This window comes from Alexandromys fortis, unplaced genomic scaffold (assembly GCF_014885135.2).
Source record: "Alexandromys fortis isolate MF-2015 unplaced genomic scaffold, M_Fortis_MF-2015_v1.1 scaffold_39, whole genome shotgun sequence".
Taxonomy (NCBI): Eukaryota; Metazoa; Chordata; class Mammalia; order Rodentia; family Cricetidae; genus Alexandromys; species Alexandromys fortis.
The window spans coordinates 6,667,791-6,688,816 of NW_026067918.1; the positions used below are offsets into that span (position 1 = coordinate 6,667,791).

General features: G+C 51.1%; 1 protein-coding gene across 3 annotated transcripts in view; it reads right to left on the bottom strand.

Moving 5' to 3' along the window:
- Sdk2 (sidekick cell adhesion molecule 2) overlaps positions 1-21,026 on the bottom strand; it is a 282,059-nt gene that overhangs the window by 22,718 nt on the left and 238,315 nt on the right. For 2 of the 3 annotated variants that reach the window (XM_050140394.1, XM_050140392.1), the window contains exons 33-39: positions 20,676-20,811; positions 19,126-19,182; positions 17,052-17,153; positions 16,830-16,945; positions 7,113-7,299; positions 3,708-3,845; positions 691-852 (exon numbers count right to left, since the gene is read on the bottom strand). In XM_050140394.1, the coding sequence (XP_049996351.1) occupies positions 691-852; positions 3,708-3,845; positions 7,113-7,299; positions 16,830-16,945; positions 17,052-17,153; positions 19,126-19,182; positions 20,676-20,811 (898 nt within the window). The remainder of the gene's footprint in view (positions 1-690; positions 853-3,707; positions 3,846-7,112; positions 7,300-16,829; positions 16,946-17,051; positions 17,154-19,125; positions 19,183-20,675; positions 20,812-21,026) is intronic. The other variant, XM_050140393.1, reaches the window with a different exon arrangement.

The window sequence follows — 21,026 nt, forward strand, 5'->3', positions numbered from 1 at the left end:
CGCCTCCAGGGTGGTGGTCAGAGGAGATGCCTGTGTCTCAAGGCAGTCAGAACCTCTGTGTCCTCCCGGAGAGTGTACGTTTGGACAAGTGCTGAGGGGTGAGTCTTCTGCACCCTGCTCTGAGAGCCCCTGCTGGGGTGGGGGGAGGGGGAGGCATGGGGAGGTGCTTCTGGCCAGCCCGGAGGCTTGGACACCTGCCAGGCAGCCTGCTTCCTGGACAGAGGTGACAGAGGCTGAAGGTTAGAGAAGAAGAAGAAGAAGAAAGACAATGAAAGCAGGATGGACATGGGGGTTTACTCTTGTAAACCCAGCCCTTGGGCAACCAAGGCAGGAGGATCCAGGCCAACCTGGGCTCTATAGTGAGGCCCACCCTGGGGCAGCCTGGGCTGTGTGTGTATGGGCTGCTGGTGGTGAGAGGTCTGGGCAGCTCCAGGCTTGGGGCTGGAATAGCCTGAGGACTTAGATGCTAATAAGCAAGCCCAGGATGGGGGAGGAGAGTGGAGCTGACAGGAGGAGGGGCAAGGAGGGAGGAGGAGTCAGGGAAAGGAAGAAAGAGGGAAGGGGGAATGGGGAGGGACCTTAGGATAGGGGTTAGAAGAGTAAGCTCTGGGTTTCCCACAGTCTTCAGCTCTGGCTCCTAGTAGGAGGGCTGAGGACACGGTGCATAGGGAAGTGTGGCATCTCTCCTACCTTCTCCAGGGCCCGTGGTGATGTTGGCTTCTATCTCAGGCCCATAGGTGAAGGTCTTGGCTTTGATGCGGAAACGGTAGGTCATGCCCTCGGCCAGGTCCTTCACCTTCAGCCACAGTGGGCTGTTCCCCTTCACGTCCACTGTCACAATCTTGCTGACCCCTGTGGGGAAGGACTGTGAGCAGGGGCTGTAGTCGCTGCCGAGAGCAGGGCCACCAAGGCCACTGGCAGCTACTGGGAAGAGGTGACAGTTGTGGCCCCAACCCCTTGAAATAGGTTGAGCTGTCACTCAAGCCCACATGCTGCCAACGCTGTGTCAGGAGCACAGGCTCTGTAAGTGAGCTCAGGAAAAGATGGCTCTCTGGTTAAGGTACCAGGAGGAAAGCTATGTCCTGTCTGCCCAACCCAGAAGAGCCACAAAGTTCCCATCCTGTCTTACTTCTATGCCCCACATCAGCCCACCCACACACCAACATCCCATAGAACTTGAAATCCAGGCACCCTCTGTTAGGAAGTTCTGTGAAGACACCCCTAGAGTTGGAGCTGGATGGCACCTAGTGACTCCCCCAACCCCAATTCCAGCCCCAGCCCCAGCCCCAGCACTAACCCTATGATCCTCTTTCCTCTTGGCCAATGAGAGCCTAGTTTCAGGAGCCCCATCATCTGTACCATTTGACTTTTAGGGCAAAAGTAGAGATGCTTCGGCACCTCAAGCCATGGCAGCCAGGGGCAGGATAGGGGCTTTCACAGGGTGGTACTGTGTGCTCTGGGCTTCCCAATCCTAAAGTCTCTCTGAGAGTCAGGACCAGGGTTCATTGTGTAAGGTGTCACCACACAGAGGGACAGGCTTTGTGTCCTGGAGTTGGCCTGGTGCCTTCAGCTATGCCTCCAGCTGGCTTCAGTTTATTTTGCAGCTCAGCTGGAGTGTCTGGAGCATCCCCAACAGGGATATGGAGTCTCACATATAGCGAAAGAGCACCAAACACATAGTAGGCACTTTATTTAATTAAAAAAATTATATCTTACATGTATGGGTGATTTGCCCGCATGCATGTCTGCATACCATCTGCATGCCGGGTGCCTGAGGAGGCCAAAAGAGGGCACTGAGTTCCCTGAAAGTGGAGTTACAGAAGGCAATGACCTGCCACGTGGGTGCTTGCGAATTGGTCCTCTGGAATAGCGGATAGTACCCTGAACTTCTAAGCCATATCTCCAGGCGCTATTGTGTATTTATTTTATTTAGAGACAAGGTTTCTCTGTGTAGTCCTGGCTGACCTGGAACTTATTCTGTTGACCAGGCTAGCTTCGAACTCACAGAGATCTGCCTGCCTCCGCCTCCCCAGTGCTGCTTTAAAGGCGTGTGCCACTACCTCCAGGCTGGTCCTACTTACTTTTGAGACAGTGTCTCTAGTAGCTCAAACTGATCTCAAACTTGCTATATAGCTAAGGATGACCCTGAACACCCGATCTTGCTGCCTCGACCTTCTGAGTGCTGGAATTATAGGCATGGATCACCGTGGCTGGTCTATGTGGTGCTGAGGATGGAACCCAGGGCTTTGCGCATGCCAGGCAAGCCCTCTATCAATGGAGCTGTACCTCTAACCCCTATTTATTTATTGAACGACTGCTTTAGACATCACTGAGCAAACCCTTTACTAGATCTATAAGAAAATGGGGTGCTGCTGGCCTGCTCAAGCTGTGGCACATGCTACACGGTGCCCCTTACTAGCTAGGCCATTAAAGAAGTTAGAAACCTATAGGGAGATGGAGTTTAGCCAGATGGTCTAAACCCTGATGGAACAGGATCACGTGAGGCCAAGTGATCCATTTCTTAGTGGGAGGTCCTCAGGTCAGGTAGAAGCCACTGGGACTGGGGCCTGTCTAGGTTCCCTGCATTTTGTCTTCTTGACCTCTGACCTAGCCCTGCTCCTGACTGCATCTCTCCCCAGGACCTGCTTCCCCCTGGGTTCTGCTTTGCTCTGCGGGACAGGCAGCTGGCACCCAGGTGGCAGCAAGAAAGACTGAGGGCCATTGTTCCCACTGCTGACCCAGAACTGCTAGCCGCCTAATGTTCCCAGGCTCCACTCCTTGTTCTTGCCAGGTTCCAGTGCTGGGCGGAGAGAGTGAGGGGGAGGTGACCACAAAAGTGGTCACTTCCTACCACCAGGGTGTCAATTCTAAGGCAGTCACGTCCCTAAGTAGACCCAGACACTGAGGAACCTTCTTTCTTGTAAGTCCCTTGTTCTCTTACGATAGCGGCAGGGAATAAAACTGACTTCTGCTCACCCCTGCCTCATAGGAATTGCATTGGGCTATGCTATGTGAGAAAGTTGGCGGGTACCGGATGTCAGCTGTTGGGACTGTCAGTGCAGCTCCTCCCGAGAGCCCCAGAAGGGGAGCAGGATCCTGTTGGGGAACTGGGAAGGGTAGAGGCTGCGAGGGTCTGAAGAAGGCCTGAACTAGGACAGTCGCGTGCAGAGCAGGGGTCAAGTGACGGCCCACTCTCACACATCCTCCTGGGGACGCTCCCCAGGCTCTGACTCGATTTCTAAAGGGGTTTCTGACCCTCCATTGGGGGGGCTGCTGAGAACTCTGAGATTAGGAAGGGGGCCGGGATAGCATGAGAGGGACATCAGAGGACTTTTCTCTGGGGTCCTGTTCCATCTTGGGGCAACTATATTTTGTCTGGATTCATTCCCTCCCTCCCTCCCTCCCTCCCTCCCTCCCTCCCTCCCTCCCTCCCTCCCTCCTTCCTTCTTTCCCTCCCTCCCTTCCTCCCTCCAATGTCCATCCTCTGCCAGCACAGAAAATGGGGTGCCTTAGGTGGCTGCTTCGACTTTGTCCTCGGAGGCTTTTGTCTCAGAAGCACCCTTCCCTGGGTCGAGCCTCTGCCTTCCCATCTAGAAGAAGGAAAGACTCTCCCCACCTCTAACTCCGGAGTGGTGATCTTGATATAGTCTCTGGGTGCAAGTCCTAGACAGGGGAGAGTTCAGGCCATGTGGGAGGTTCCTACTCACCATCCACGGGGGTGCAGGGCTCATACACCAGCCTGTAGCCCTCCAGAGGACCGTTGGGGAACTCGGGGGCTTCCCAGGACACATTCACTGAGGTCGTGGTCAGCTCGCTGAACTTGACCGAGCCTGGGGCGCTGGGGGCTGTTGGAGAGACAGCAAAGGGCTTGTGCTTTTCTCTTTCTGTGCAAGTTCAAAGCCTCAGGTTGGGCTCCAAGCAACTAGCAGGAGAGTTTGGGTCCATGCCCGGAAAGGAGAGAGAGTGAAGTGAGGCACAAAAAGAAGGCAGAAAGGGTCACTTGAGGCCCTTGAACCCTCTCTCCTCCTCCCTTGACATCATTAGCACTCAGCTGTCTAGCATCAGAGGCCCCGGCCCTGGGACAAAAAAGCCCTCCTTAAAGATGGGGAGTCTGGACTCTTTCCTATGTGGCTCTAAGCCCTGGCTAGCAGCATGGGACCAGCCACTGCATCCCCAAGGGTCACTGTGGGGCAAGACCATTTCCTGGCACCGTGGGGTGTGTCTTTCAGCAATCCTGCTCGAGAAGGTGGGGGTGTCTATGCCTCAGAGTGGGCGCTAAACAAGACGTCAGAACTCCGGAGACATGGCCTTCCTTTCATCCCTGGACTGCGGGGCTTGTCAAAGAGACACCACGCTGTCAGGAGGAGCCAGGCCAAGGACAGGCAGATCCTCTGAAAGGGTTGTTTGCTTGTACTGAGACCCCTGGGGTGAACTCTGAAAACGCAGAGACAGAATATTCTCTTTTCGTGTGTGGCAGTGGGGGGGGGGGGGGCGGGAAACATTCCTTTCCTCCCAGCATCCCAAGCTGGTTGGGTGGATGGCCAGGCTATTATTGTCCAGGGCTGCCTCCCACCAAGTCAGAACTAATCTAGACAGCTTCCGGCTTCATCTCCCCTGCTGTCTTTGAAGGGGGGAGGTGAACTCAGGGTCCTTTCCTGCCCCCCCCCACTCAGGGGTAGGATATGGGACAGGACATTCTGTTCTACTGCTACAGCTCCGGAAGCTTCTAGTGTCCCCGGGGTTCATATTGAGCATCGTTGAGATGGGCAGGCAGACAGACAGATGCAGGCTAGCACACCCAAGTTCAGCCTCTGGCTGAGCTGGCAAAGCCAGTGGAGGAAAGGATCCCCTGGAGTGGGGGCTTGTCTCAGAGAGGATCCTGGTTAGGAACTGTCTCTAGTAGCTTGCTTTCCTTAAAGGTCGTGGGAATCACAGTAAGGGGTGCATCGGGCTAGAAAAGCTGGTTTCTGTTGACCAGGGCAGAAGGCTGTCCTTTTGCCTTCTGTATCCATAGTCAATTGGATCTAACAAAAATCTGAGGATGCTTGTCATATATAAAATGGTGTCACTTCAGCATATAAGCTACATGCATCCTTCTTTGGTGGTGTTGGCAATTAAAGCCAAGCCATGCATCTCTTAGGCTAAGTGAGAGGTGTACCACTGAGATGTCCTCTAGCCCCTTCCATATACTTTCACTCTCTAGGTTACTTATGATTCTGGATACAATGCAATGTTGCTAAATAATTGTTATGTGGTGTTGTCTATACATATTCAGTATAGATACTTTTGTTTGTTTTTTGAGACATTCTTGTGTAGCTCAGGGTGACCTTGAACTTGCCGCATAGTTGGAGGTGACTTTGAGTTTACCTATTTTAAGGATTTATTTTTATTTTCATTTATGCGTATATGTGTCTGTGTGTATGTTACACAAACGCAGGTGCCCTTAGAGGTCAGACAAAGGAGTTGGATCCCCTGGATTGAGGCCATAAGGTGGTTGTGAGACACCTGATGTGGGTGTTAGGAGCTGAACTCTGCCTTCTGGAAGGGCAGTCAAATGCTCTAAACCACTGAGTCATCTTGACAGTCCTGACTTTGAGTTCTTGATCCTCCTGGCTTTCCCTCCAAGTGCTTAGATTACAGGTCTGTGCTGCCACACCCAGGCAGGAGCAATTTTGGGGAATATTTTCCTTTCTTGCTTGGTTAAATCTGCAGATTTGGAACCCACGGATTTGGAGGGTTGACTGTTTATGCTGGAACAAGTCCACATTGGAAACAAACAAACAAACAGAAAAAGCCCTGAATTCCCTTGGATGCCCTTGGTTCCAGCATCTGCTCTTTCCCCTATGGCTTACCAGGAGACCCTGGGCAAAGAGCATGTTTTCTGGGGTGACCCTTGCCCATTGTGAAAAAGAAGGGACACTGCTCTGCTCACCCCGGGACTTACGGGGGTCCCAGTGTGACACTAACCAAAAGTGGTTTGAGACACCTCAGGACAAGAGGATCTGCACTCTCTCTCCTTCCTCTGCCCTGTCCTGTGTCTAGTCCCCACCTGGCCTCTCTGCCTCTCTCCCCCTCTTCCTCCAGTCTCCCACTCCAGAAGACAGAGCCAGTTTTCCCAAATATAAAAAGATCTAATTCTCAACAGCTCAAAACCTCCTGTGTCTTCCTATTACACTTAATGCAAATTCCCATCCTCCAGACCCTTGGAGACTCACCCCACTTCCGTTTTTTAAAAATATTTATTATGTATACAATATTCTGTCTGCGTGCAGGCCTGAAGAGGGCACCAGACCTTATCACAGATGGTTGTGAGCCACCATGTGGTTGCTGGGAATTGAGCTCAGGACCTCTGGAAGAGCAGGCAATGCTCTTAGAGCCACCTCTCCAGCCCCCTCACCCCACTTCCTTATCAGCACCCAGTCCTGTTCTCTAATTCCCTCCAGCCCCCAAGCCTCTGCACCTGCTGGTCTTTCTGACAGGAACCTGGCTTCCTGCTCTGTCTCCAGAACTTCCCACAGCAGCGGGTCTTCTCTCATTCAAATCTCAGATCAGATGTAGCCATCTTGGCCAAGCTGCTGTGGGCGGGCCTGTCCAAAGCTCCCCATAACCCGCTCCTCATAGCCTCTCCATCCTTACTACCTTCTCAGCCAGCTCATCTGTGTTTGTTTACGATCCGTGGCTCTCACTAGGATGCAGACTTACTGTTTTTTTTTTTTCCTCTCTCTTATTGTCGCATCACCAGGATGGAACAAAAGTGTGGGCTCATAGAAAATAATAAACATTGGTGGGATGAACAAAGACAAGGAGACAAAAGAAAGGAGGAGGAAGCCAGGTAGGGGCTGGGAGTGGAGGTTAGCCCCAGAGCTGAGACAAGGTGGGTAGAACAGGCTGGGTGAGATCTGGGGGTTGTCCCCAAGTTCATGGCGAGAGTTCTTTTTTGTCTTTATTCATATATCTAGAACCTTCTTGGCAGGCTGGGTTCTCTCTCTGCAGGGCATCTGGAAGCGGGGCCTGGCTATCAAACCCAGCTTCCTGGCAGCACAAGACAGCTCTGATACCAGGTGTGGTCTTCGTGGCCCCCACAAACCGACCTCCCCAAGACTTCTCCCTACCTGCTTGCTGAGTCTGGCCTCGGGTAGGGGTGCTCCGTGGCCCATCCCCTGCAGCATTGAAGGCTGCTACGCTGACCATGTAGGCTGTGTAGCCTGTCAGGTTCTTGAGCTTCACACTGTTCTCAGCCAGGAAAAGCGTCTTCACTCTCTCGGTGAGGTTCCTCCGCTGGACTTCCCAGAAATAAATCTGTGGGGACCCCAACGACAATGAGAGTGAGCAGGGTGAAGGCAGGTTTCCCCTCTGCCTCTGCCCACCACAGGGTTCAAAGACACATCTGCCTTCCACCAGGAAGTAGCTAAGAGCTCTTTGAGAAAGGTTCCAGAACTTTCCTTTTAATAGGCAACGCCTAGACTGGAAACTGTGTGTCTTGGGTCACTGTGGTTGGTATCTGTAGCATAGGACACAGATGTCAGGGTTTCTCCGTAGCTTTTTGGTTTATGTCCTGGAACTAGCTCTTGTAGACCAGGCTGGCCTCGAACTCAAAGAGATCCGCCTGCCTCTGCCTCCTGAGTGCTGGGATTAAAGGCGTGCGCCACCACTGCCTGGCTGACACAGACATGCTAACCTCAGGATAGGAATCTGTCATTCAAGAGTTGAACTGTAGAGGTGAGAGCAAACATGGACTCTGTTTCATGTGTGGGGCACAAGTGCCTGGGAATGCCAGGGAATTGGTGAGGAGCAGAGAGCCTCAGTCCTGACCACCTGCCACATCAACAGCTGCAGGCTGCTAAGACCGCCGATGATGCTTGTGTGCGTGTCTGTGTGTGTGTGTGTCTGTGTGTGCATGCACGCACACACCATACACACACACATATGCACGCATGCTACAGTTGTGTGGTGGTTATGTATAATCCAATTTTGGCACATGTAGATATACCAGTTTGCAAAGCCTGCTGCAAGGGAAGGCTGGAGTAAGAGGGCATTTGGTTCGTGGTTGAATTCTGATAGCACCATTTGCTAGCCATGTGACTTGGTCAGGCATGATTTCTCTCAGCTACAGAGGGGTTGAGAACTCCCACTTTCCAGGGTGTGAGAGCTGCAGGCCATAAGAATGGAAGAAGAGGGAGCAGGGCTTCCCTGGGGGATCTGGTCAGCTTTTAAAGATATGGCATGTTTGTGGAAGATGTTAGGTCCTCGACGCAGCAGGAGCTTCCTATGGAGTTTCCAGGTATTCTGCAACAAGCATGGGTTAGGGCTTTTAAACACACATAGAAGATTCTCAAACTACACTAGGAATATTGAGCTGGGACCCTCTGTAAAGCCTGGAGTCCCAAACCTTGCACAAGATCAGAGATCATTTGGCGCCACCTGCTGGCCAAAGAGGTTTCTGTACACCATTGGCTCTTCATTTTCTCTATACCAATAAAAGTGAGAAAGAGCTAATAAAAGTGTCCGCCCCCAGCATGCACAACGGCAGTTAGGACATCTTGTTACTACAAAAGCCTTGTTTTTCTACAACCTTGCCTCTTTTTTTGATTCTTTATATGGGGAGTTGAGGTCTTCATTCATAAAATCACTCATCCATTGACTATGAGGCCACTACAGCAGCCACACAGCTTCGGCTGGAGTCTTACAGATCTGCACACTCCCAGAGCACCAGCAGTTTGCTGAGCACGCCCAGAGGACTGCCCGATTCTTCTAGCCAGAGGCGAGGAATAGATGGATTCTGGGACCTCTGTGCTGACGTGCAGGGGAGCTGGAACAGCGATGGAGACCGAGGAGGGGCAATGGGCAGCGTGAGGAGAAATGGGCGGGAGAATGCTGTGGCTCAGCTGTGTAAGGTACGCCACTGCAGAAACAGGCAGAGTGAAGCCTGGGATGGGGTTGATGAAGATCATGGTGTGTTTATCAGCAGCCTTAGCAGGATGAGGTTTGGAGGGGTGGTGGGGATGAGGATCTACTTGGAGTGAGATTTGGGAAAGAGAATAGAGGGCCAAGTGAGAGGGGCAGTGAGCCCGGGAGACTGTCTTTGATTCCCTCCCCTTCCTCCTCTACCTCCTCCCCCCCTCCTGGTCCCTCTCTCTCTCTGAAGATGAAGCTTAGGTTTTATGTATACTATATCACGCCTGTGTATCACCGGAGCATAGCAAACTGTTGTCAAGCACTTTAAAGATGAGCTACATCCCCATCCCACGGAGGATGGCCTTGAATTCTCCAGTAAATGGACCAAGAGAGGAAATAATGAGATGTGAACAAAAACATAAGGTTAGGAAAGAGTATTAAAAGACAAAATAAGGGCCGGGTGGTGGTGGCACACGCCTTTAATTCTAGCTCTCCAGAGGCAGAGGCAGGTAGATGTCTGTGAGTTTGAGGCCAGCCTGGTCTACAGAGCGAGTTCCAGGACAGCCAAGGTTGTTACACAGAGAAACCCTGCCTCGAAATCCCCCATCCCTCAAAAAAAAAAAAAAAAAAAAAAAAAAAAAAAGGGAGCAGGAGAGATGGCTCAGTGGTTAGCAGCACTCTTGCAAAGGATCTACATTGGTTCCCAGCACCCATATCTAGTGGCTTACCACTTCCTATAACTCTGGTTTGAGACTTGATGCCCTCTTCTGGCTTCCTTGGGTTCCTGAATGCTTGTGGTAGACACAAACTCATGCCGACAAACACATATTTTATGTATAAAAATACTAAACAATGAACAAAAGAGGAAACAAATTTCAGAAAGCCTTTATGGCCTGCTGTGGGTGACAGGCCCCAGAGGGAGATACTCAGTGCTTCTTGGGGGACAAGGACAATGGCTGGGAACCATGAGCTTGGACAGGGCAGTGTCAGCGTGTAGAACCTACAGAGACAGAGCACCTGTTTGCTGCCAGGAGGCCTTTATAAGACGATGATACACAGTAAAAGGGACAAGGGGGCTAAGTCTGGATCCCGGTTCCTGGTTCCCTGGTTGATGGGTAGAGTGCCCACTCACGGGGAAGTAGGTAAATACCAGGCTGAGGGCTCCAGAGGGAACCCCATTCCATCTGGCTCCTCTGTGTCTCGGGCACCTAGAATCACACCTGACACGCGGTTGACGTTCAACAGACCTATGTCATGTGGGGCAATGCCTGATACAGATGGGCTGGAGCGGCAGTCAGTGACTCCATCCCTGTTCTTATCTACTTGTTTTTATTCCCAGACCATTTCCTGTTTTCTTATTCTTTTCTGAGACGGTTTCTCTGTTGCTTTGGAACCTGTCTTGGAACTCACTTTGTAGACCAGGCTGGCCTTGAACTCACAGAGATCCACCTGTCTCTGCCTCCCAAGTGCTGGGATTAAAGGTGTGTGTCACCACTGCCCGGCCCCATTTCCTTTCTGAGGTATAGTTGACAAAGTTTTAATATAATTAAGATATATAATTAATGTTCTTATTTATTTATTGCTGTTGTTTATAGTGCTAGAAACAGAACCCAGGACCTTATGCATGCTAGGTAAGCATGCATCATTGTGACTTTTTTTTTTTTAGGCAGGGACGTCTGTAACCTGGGCCGCTCTTGAACTTTTTATGTGACCTGGAGCCTCTGATCCTCCTGCCTCTACCTCCTAAGTGCTGGGATTAAAAGTGCACACTGCCACGACTGTTTCAGGCCTGCTGAGGGTTGAGCCCCGGGAACCATGCGTGCTAGGCAAGCACTCTACCAGCGGAGCCAAACCCATAGCCCCCCGATGTTTTGATATCCACAGAAACCATGGAACATCATCACACCAAGCTAACTGGCATCCATCAGCTCAGACAGTTAGCTTTTGTCATGCGCAGTGAGAAGCATGAAGAGCGAGCTTCTCCGTGTATTTCAGGTACACGCTACAGCTTTATCAGTCACGGCTAGAGTACTGCAGGTTAGACCCGAGAATTTAGATGCCTGAAACTCTTTTGGCTAGGGGTTGTTTTTTTACTTCTGTGAGATGAGTCTCACTGGAACGCACGAAGGCCTGGAACTCACCATGTAGCTCAGGCTGGCCTGGGATCACTCCAAGAGGAACCTAGATCCTCTTGGCTCCTCCAAGAGGAACTCGGAGCGATCCTCTGCCTCAGCCTTCTTAGCGCTGGGATTAAAGGTATGCACCACCGTGCCTGGTTTGAAATGTTCACCCTTTGACCAGCATCTCTCCAGTCCTTCCCTCCTCTGGCAACCACCTTCTACTCCCTGGTAGCATGACTTACACTACTCTGTTATTGCTATGCATGGACTCTGATGTATAAATGAGGTCACGCAGACCAGTCTTTCTGTGTTTGGCTTATTTCACTAAACACAATGTCTTCTGGGTTCATACAGCTTTGTGGCAGGAAAACAAACGGACTTTTCTAAAACAGAAGACAAATAAATGGCTGAGAGGAACCTGGAAAGTCCACGCCACAGTGACCAGCTGTGCACCATGGCACGTGGCTGCAATCCCAGCACTTGGTGGTGGAGGTAAGACAATCGAAGTTAAATCTCATTCTTAGCCATACGGTGAGTTGAGGACCAGCCTGGGTTACACGTGACCCTGTCTCAAACAAAGCAAATTGCAAGGGCCTGTCCTGTAGCGCCTACGGCGGTGGCTGTTGTCAAGATGTCAAAAGAAAACCAGCCCCACGGAGCAAAACTGGAAGCCTCCTGTGCCATCGCTGAAAATGCAAAATGGCCCAGCCACTGTGGGAAACAGTCTGGAGTTCTTCAAAGAAAATTAAAAATAGAATTGCCATATGATCCAGCAATCTCATTTCTGGGAATGGACCCAGAAGTATTAAAATGAGGATCTTGAAGAAGATATTTATACTCCTGTGCTCACCGCAGGAAGATCCACAGTAGCCAAGATGTAGAAAACCCAGGCACCCTATTGCATACCTGTCACCCGGCACTTGGAAGTAGAGGCTGAGAGTCGCAAGTTCAAGGTCAGCCTCCAATCCATAGCTAGTTTGAAACCAGCCGGAGCTAACATAAGACCCTGTCTCAAAAACAAACACAAACCAAAATCCCCTTCTAAATATTTGTCAGTGGGTGAGGAGACAAACGTGGTGCTTGTGTGTATACATGATGGAATATCATTTTGCTTTAAAAGGAGGGCAATCCTGCCACTTAGAGTAACACAGACTACATCGTCCTCTTGTGAGTTTCAAGCCATCTCTAGATTGCTAAGAACATCTAACACGAGGTCAAGGCTACGTAAGCCGTCGTCGCAGCACACTGTCTAGGAAATACCAACAGGGAACAGGGAACATGTCAGGCGCGACATTTCCCTCCAATGTCTATGATCCTCGGCAGGCTGACTCCACGTCACAGGAGAGCCCCTGGGAATAGACAGCTGTAGTCCCTGTCTCCCTGCCCTTCCTCTCACTTCACTCTCAGGAGGGCACTGAGATGGGGAACTGAAGGGACCAGGTGGGACTCTGCTGTCTCCTATCGTCCTGACGCCGGTTGTTTCACCCATCTTTATTTATTTATTTCCTGGAGAGGGGGGAGGCAGTGCCGTGGATGGAACCCAGGGCCTTGTGCATGGTAAGCAGTAATTCTATCACTAACGTTCTCAGACCCTTTTTGTTTGTTTACTTTGATATAGTCCCATGTAACCTGGTACAGCCTTAAACTAGCTGTGTGGTTGAGAAGGGCTCTGAACTTTTTTTAAAAAATAATTTATTTTAATTTTATGTGCCTTGGTGTTTTGCCTGTATGTCTGTGTGAGGGTGTTAGATCTTTCAATTACAGACAGTTGTGAACTACCATGTGGATGCTGGGATCTGAATCCAGACCTCTGGAAGAGCAGTCAGTGCTCTTAACCTCTGAGCCATCTGTCCAGCCTGGAGTTTGAATCTCCTTGCCTGCACCTTCAGAATACTGGGTAATCCCAGTATTGGATGGATATCACAACCAATTTATAGCTGTTGTTTCTATTTTATATTGAAATTTTAATTATTTGTGCATGTGTTTGTGTGCGTGACTGTGCACATGAACACAGGTGTCTGTAGGGGTCAGGGGAAGGTGCCAGAGCTCCTGGAGCTGAAGCTATAGCCAGATGTGGATGCTGAGAAAAGCAGCAAATGATCTTCACTGATGAGCCATCTCTCCAACTTCACTCCTGTTATTTTGGAGTAAGAGTCTTGATAGGTAGCCTAAGCTGGCCTTGAATTCACAATTCTCCTGCCTCAACTCCACTTTCCACTCCAGTACTTGATGATAGGTGTGTACTGCCATGCCTGGCCCGGTGGCTCTCTTTTCATCCATCCATCCATCCATCCATCCATCCATCCATCCATCCATCCATTTTTTTCCCCATTAATTTTCAAGACTGTAACACTGGCTGGCCTTGAACTTAAAATTCTCCTGTCTCAACCCCTCTTACCATCTGTACATGGATTACCACGCCTGGCCTAATGGTTCACTTTTTAATTAACTAGTTAAAAATTGAGACTCACCACATGACCCTGGATGGCCTGGAACTTACTACATAGAGTAGGTTGGCCTCAAACTCACAGCAATCTGCCTGTCTCTGCTTCCTGAGTGCTGGGATTAAAGGTGTGCGCCTCCACGGCTCTGCTGGCTCTTTTTAAGGTCACCTTGACTATTTTTTTTTCCTGCAGAGGACTAGCTGATCAAGGTTTGGGGTTCGTACACCTCTCACTCAGCCGCTGCTGCAAGTATTCAGGTCTGCTCAGCACCTCCTTGTCCAAAAGTAGCCATAGCAATTTGTAAACATCTAGGCATGGCTATAACCCAACAAAACATTATTTATGCAAAGACAGCGGGCCAGATTTGGCTTATGGGCTACAGTTAGTTGGCCAATGCTGTTAAATTGAATTATCTGGCCTAATTCCAGCATCTTTTTTTTTTTTTTTTTTTTTTCTGGATAGGATCTCACATAGCCCAGAGTGGCCTCAAGCTCACTAGGCAGCCAAGGAAGAAAGGATGATCGGAACTACAGAACCTTCTGTTTCTGCCTTCTAGTGCTAGCATTACAGATGTGCGCCGTCATGCCTGGTTTATGCGATCCGCACACTGAACCCCAGGCTTTGGGTCCAATCAATTTAGCTCATCCCCAGACCCTCTGATCTTAGATAAAACCAATCAAGATCCGCAAACTGGGGCTCAGCGGTTCAGAGCACTGGCTGCTCTTCCTGAGTTCCTTAGTTCAATTCCCAGCAGCCACACGGCAGCTCATCTATGATGAGGGCTGATGCCCTCTTCTGGCACGCAGGCAAGCATGCAGACGGAGCATTGTATTATAAAAAATAAATAAAGCTTAAAAAAAATCCACAAACCATCTGGGTTGTAATCCTCTCTTAGCACCCCGAAAAACTGCTCCCCGGGCTGTACCTGCTCTGTCTCGCACCAGGCGCTGACAATCCTTGTTTCCTTCCCCGCAGAAGCAGTTTCTCTTTTGCACTCTGAGTCAGCATCACTCAGGCTTCCCCTCAGGGCTCAGTTTTGGGTCTTTGTTTTCCATCTGTGTCGGTGCACAGTCTACGTGCTGAGCACTCTACAGTACACATCTCTGGGGCGGAGCCTTCCTCCTAAGCCCTGCTTGTAGCTACAGCTTCATAGTCTCTCTTGGCGGCTAGCAAGACGTTCTGAAATGGAAGCCAGATTCCGGGTCTCCCCAGCTCCCTCCTCTTTTTCCTTCCCTGTGACCAAAGTTCCATCTTCCTGATGCTCCCTGGCTGTGGAGCTGTCCATGTTCCCGCTTCTTCCCTCATGCCAGGGTCATCTGTCAGAATGTACCAGCGCCACCCACTTCCCCTTCTTCTTCCAGGGACTAGTGTAGCCTAGGCTGGCTTTGAACTTGCTATGTAGCAAAGGATGACCTTGAACTTCTGATGCTTCTGCCTCTGCCTCCTGAGTGCTGGGGTTACAGGTGTTTGTTACAGGTGTCACAGGGGTTATAGGTGTGCATCATCACAGCTGGATATATGGTGGTGGGGACAGAGCCCAGGATGTCACACATGCAAGGTAAGTACTCTGGCAGCTGAGCCCCCCCCCCTCCCCGCAGCCTGGATACTGATGGGAACACATCAGGCCCCGTCGATGGGTGCTGATCAATGCCACAGCACTGATTAGCTCGCATCCGGGACACGACAGTTCTATCCCTAACTTCAGACTCATGTATTACTTATATTTTCTGGAAACTGAAGGCATTTGCTGTGTTCTCTATGATACCTGGGCACCCACACATTTCCTGGATCTGTAGTTAAATTCACAACTTCTAAACCTCAATAGTCTAGTGACTGTCACACTGTGGTTGGCTCCCCCTGGCGCCTCTTTTCCCTCCAGAGGCATATGCTATGGGATGCAATATTTTGTCTTCCCAGCTGGCACTCCTGGGCAAAGCCTTGAGGGGATATCACCCATCTTCAGAGCTTCCTTGGCATGATGCCTCCCTCCCCCTTCTTTCTCCTCCTCCAGCCTGGATGGAAAAACTTCCTATGCTGGGTTCCGCCTTACACCAGGGCGGCCTGTCTCCACAGGTTGTGTGACAGAGAACAGTGCTTCACCCTGGTGGATTCTCATTGTCATCTGTGGAATGACAGGCTGGGCCAGGAAAGCCACTGGATCCTGTGGTTTGCATACCCAGTGCTCCCAGGGCCACTGCTTGGGGTGAATTTTCTGAAATACCATCCAAATACCAGGAACCAGTCTCCCCCAGATGCTGGCTAGGGAGGCAAGCTTCGGTCACAGCTGGGGGCTGTGTGCTCTAAGGAATGAGGTTGGTTAGCGCTTTATTTTTCTACACTCTGCCTCCTCCCGGGACCTGGCCATGTGCTCTGCACCCTCCTCCTCCTGGGACCCGCTCTGTTTTCTGCTTCCTGGCAAGGTGGAGTTGGGCACTGGATTCTAACACCTGTTGGTTTGTGACCTCTCCCGACCATATCAGTGGGGCCACAGTTTCCTCATCCATAGAAAATGGGCCTTAATGGCCACAAGGTAGCCTGCAGCAGTTTAGAGGGTTCTGCAGATACGAACCCCACCATAATAACACAGCATCCTGAATCAGAGATGACCTTCAAGCCAATTTTCAAATACTGCCAGAGGTGCTTGGCAAACTGATCATCTAATCAATATTAGGGCCTAAGAATTGGCAGACTTTTTGAAAATTTTTTTTGAGACAGAGTCCCGTGTCCCTAGGTTGGCCTCAAACTTGCTATAAAGTTCAGGTTGACCTTGAACTCCAGTCCTTCTGTCTCTACCTCCCGAGTGCTGGGGTTACATAGACCACAGCTGGCTTATGCGGTGCTATGGTTTGAACCTGGGGCTTTGTGTAGGCGAAGCAAGCCCTCTACCGACCAAGCCACATCCCCAGCCCCTACTCCTCAGAACTCTTTTTTTTTTTTTTTTGAGATAGGTTTCTCTGTGGTTTTGGAGCCTGTCCTGGAACTAGCTCTTATAAACCAGGCTGGTCTCGAACTCACAGAGATCTGCCTGCCTCTGCCTCCCGAGTGCTGGGATTAAAGGCGTGCGCCACCACCGCCCAGCGAGTCCTCAGAACTCTTAAGTGACGACGGGGCAGGAGGTGGTGAAGTTGTGCACTGTGTGCCTTAGAACGGAATAAGCTGAGGTCCGTGGTCTGAGTTCCTTGGACCAAGCTCAGTCCGCCTCAGAATGTAAGTGCCTTCTACAACACCACAGTATTTACTTCTGTCAGCTGACACACGGGACTGTGATCAGAAAGGGCTTGGGACATCAGCCCAAGGCTTGGGACTCACCCAACCCTCCCCCCACCCCTTTGTCCCTCTGCACCCCGCTCCTCTGCCGCATCACCCGTACCTTGTACCCTTGGATGTCTCCATTCTGGCTGTCCAGTGGGGGTGGCTCCCAGGTCACATCTAGCTGTGTGGCTGTAGCACTGTGAATGGCCACGTTCTGGGGTGCTGCTGTGGGCACTGGAGGGCATGAAGGGTGGTGAGTGAGCTATGGAAGAGGAGGTGCCTAGGGCAGGGTGGGGACCCTGGACGAGTACCCGGGACTCACGAGGGAGGCTGCACTCACCTGCCTCCCCGACAAAGACCTCTTGTGGTGGGCTCAAGGGTCCTTCTCCCACGGCGTTGTACACGCTCATCCGGATCTCATAACGCTTGTGCTTGCTCAGATCTATGGGCAAGAGTGGGGATCAGGAACACAGGTCATAGAGCCCAGGGAAGGAGCCCTCCATGCAGGCTGGAGCTACCGACTGGAGGGAGGAGGAATATCTACCAGTCTAGTGCCCTGTGTGGCATTGGGGAAGGAACAGGTAAGAGGCAAGCCTTATGTTTGGGCTGTACCCTGCCTACAGAATTCATGACACAAAACAGCTTTCTGTTCTAGGGTCATACAAACCATTGCATCTCCAAGTAAATAGTGTTGAGACCAAAGGGGGCCATATTAACAGTCCTGGCCACCCTGGACCAGAGGGCCAAACTTTTTTCCCACTACGGCTGATGCAAACCATTTCAGCCGTGTTCCTGCTGTGTCCTACCTGTCCCCATTCGCCAGCTCTTTTATTTTCCTACTCTCTCAGGGACCAGGGATGGAATCTGGGATCTCTTGAAAGCTGAGCACAAGCTCAACTAGTGAGCTGTACTCCAAACCCCCACTGCACCTCATCCCACCGGCTCAGTCCTAGAGGGGAAATGCTTATGGAACGTGAATTCTCATGTATTAGTCAAGCTTGGGGGAGGAGGCCTGGTGAACAGAAGCTGTTGCAAAAAATGGGTTCTGGGGGCTGGTGAGATGGCTCAGTGGTTAAGAGCATTGCCTGCTCTTCCAAAGGTCCTGAGTTCAATTCCCGGCAACCACATGGTGGCTCACAACCATCTGTAACGACGTCTGGTGCCCTCTTCTGGCCTGCAGACATACATACAGACAGAATGTTGTATACATAATAAATAAATAAATATTAAAAAAAATGGGTTCTGTCGTCATGGATGGGAGATGTGATCCCTTTCCCTGGTGGCCAGTTGGTCCTCCCATACTCTGTCCCCGTCCCCTTCCCACCATGGTTCCCCAGGGTGGCAGTTCTGTCATGGAGTAGGCTCATGCTGAGGAGAGAAGGGCAGTCTAGACTCTGAGGCTGGTTTTTCCTGATCAGAAGGCCGTGTGTGCGTGTGTTCATGTGTGTGTATAAGACCTGCTGAGGCTTCAGAAACAGAGAAGGCACAGAGGTGAGCCAGCCACATAACTATAGGCTCCTCAGACAGGGCTAGGGAGACAGCGAGGGCCAACATTCCTTACAGGGGTCTGGTCAGGTAATAGCAGGAGAGGCCTGTCTACTTGTCCTGTAGTAGGCTTTACCTCCTGCTGTTGACCTGCTGGCCCTTCAGCCGCTCTCATCTATACTTTGCTACTCAGTGTTGATAGGGCCCTGCTTCCCAAGCTCGTAAGATGTATGCGCCACGGGCAGTCCTAGTATTCAAGATGGGTGGGTGTCAGCTTGACACAGTCATCTGAGAAGAGGGAACCTCATTTGCGAGAATGCCTGCATCAGATTGGCCTGTAGGGAAGTCTGAGGGACCAGTTCACTGTGGGTGGGGCCACCCTTGGGTGGTATAAGAAAGCAGACTGAGAAAGCCATGGGGGAGCAAGCCAGGAAGCAACATTCCTTCATGGCTTCTGTTTCAGTTCCTGCCTTGAGTTCCTGCTTATTTTCCCTCAGCAATGGAGTATGACTGGGATGTGTAAGCCAAACAAACCCTTTCCTCCTCAAGGTGCTTTTTCTTAGTCTTTTTTTTTTTTTTTTTTTTTATAAAAGATGTATTTATGAGTTTAAAAAAAAAGATATATCTATGAGTGCTCTATCTGCATGTACACCTTTATGCCAGAAGAGGGCATCAGATCCCACTATAGATGGTTGTGAGCCACCATGTGGGTGCTGGGAATTGAACTCAGGACCTCTGGGAGAGCAGACAGTACTCTTAACCACTGAGCCATCTCTTCAGTCCCTTGTCGTAGTCTTTATTAGAGCAACAGAAGGTAAACTAGGGCAGTGGGTACCTGCTTGGCCGGGCTCCAGGTGTTCTTGAGGACCCCTCCCCTGCCCATCCCAGGAGGCCTAGGCTATGAGGAACCACCATGCAAGGGGACTTACTGTCCAGCTCGTACTGCGTGAGGCTGGGCCGGGTCAGGTTCCGCATGGAGTACAAGGCTAGGGGGCAGGAGGTGAGAGCCAGGGAGACAGCAGACAGAGGTTAGTGTCCACAGGCATCCCACCCACCGGGAACCAACCAGGCCTGGGAAGGACGACAAAGTTGGCGATGGAGTAGGCAGGGGGACTGCTTCCAGTTCCTGGTGCTGAGGCAGGGGCCAAGATGGGAATCGGGGAGAGGGTAGGTCCTGAAATATTGCTGCCCCTCCCTTGGTGTACACTGACTATGGGGGAGCCCCTCAGAGCCTACCAACACTGGGGACAGTTCCCGGGGAAACCCTCTCATCCCATTGGCTCCCTGGTTTCACTTTGGAGCTCTCGGCAAACCATGGTGAAATATTGGCATTGTCAATTTTCTCATATGAACCAGAAACAATTTTAGTGTCAGGAAATATGAGTGAATTAGACGCAGGCCATATAAAACCACAGCCATAGGCAGACATCAGCCAAAATAAATAAATAAAGATGAGGGAATAACATGAGCCGTTGGACTGGGTATTTCCGTGGGTTTCTTTTAATATTCTCTCAGTCCATGTTCCATCATTTTGTTGTCTGTGAACATTCCCCGGAAGCTAAGACTCCACAAGCTTAGGAGACACGGGACATAGCGCCACAGACCACGGGGACCCAGGCTGTCTTCTCTCCCCTTCCTTCTTTTCTTTCGGTGACCAGTGGTGCTCCTCCTCCTCCCCAACATGCCCTCCCTCTCCTCTCCTTGAACAGAGATGGAGTCCTGTGGAATCTACATCCACGGCACACCTAGCCTGTCTCCTTCACTTGGCCTCATGCGCTGTGTTAACATAAAAGCTTCCTTGCCTGTTTCCTCCACCCCTTCCACAGCCAGGCCATCACCTCATGCCACTGGTGTGTCCTATAAACGCAGCATCCACTTACACCTTCCTCTTGCTCACGACTTTCCCATCATCCTCTCTCCCTGGGATTCCCACCTGAGCATGCCCCCTCTTTCTATCTTCTATGCTTGAAGGCTGGCCTCTTTGGCCCTAGGGCTGGGGAGAAGGAGGGGGTCTTGACTGTTGTCCTTGGTGGGGGTCTAGCTGTTGAGCCTGATGGTCCTTCTAAGCTGGTGGCTCCTCCCATACACATTTGCCTGCCTAAGCTGGAATCATCTTCCCATGTCGACAGTCCTTCGGAACTTTTCTGGAACTTTCTCCCACACTCTCATGCCCATGGTCCTTGACATCTATTATGGGGTTTATGGACTGGATGCCTGATTCTTGGTCCATCAGACTGATCCAAGAGGCCAGAGACCCTATCTGCTTAACCACTGGTGTGTGCTCAGAGTATCTTGGAGTATACAGAAGGTGCTCAACAATGCTCAGCAAGTGAGTGACTGAGATCAGGAAAGGAACATGAAGGGGAGGGAGGAAAAGGGGGAGGGCTGCAGGTTCGCAGACTCAAGGAATTGGAGCTTCAGAGCAGGGAGGAGAGCGTGACGATCCCACCCTCCCCAGGACCCTATGATGGCTACTTACAGGTAAGCTCAGCCCACTTGGCCCCGGGGTTGTGGATGCCTCGAAGAGTGAAGCCCCTCAGCCCGTCATAGAGCAGCTCCCGGTACCGGATCCGAAAGCCCAGGAGAATGCCGTTGATCTTGTCCTCAGCTGGAGGCTACAGGGACGAGGGTCAAGCATGGGGAGGGCCCTTGCCCACTGCTCACCTCACTTCTCCCTCTCTACCCACCCCACCTCCCGCAGCCACACAGCGGGGACTCTATCTCAACCCGAAAAAGAAATTGGAATGGCTTGGGACATTTCTGAAAAAGTTGTCACAGTCCCTTGGATGTGGGGAGGGGCAGGAATCACCATGCAACCCCCGCCCCAGCT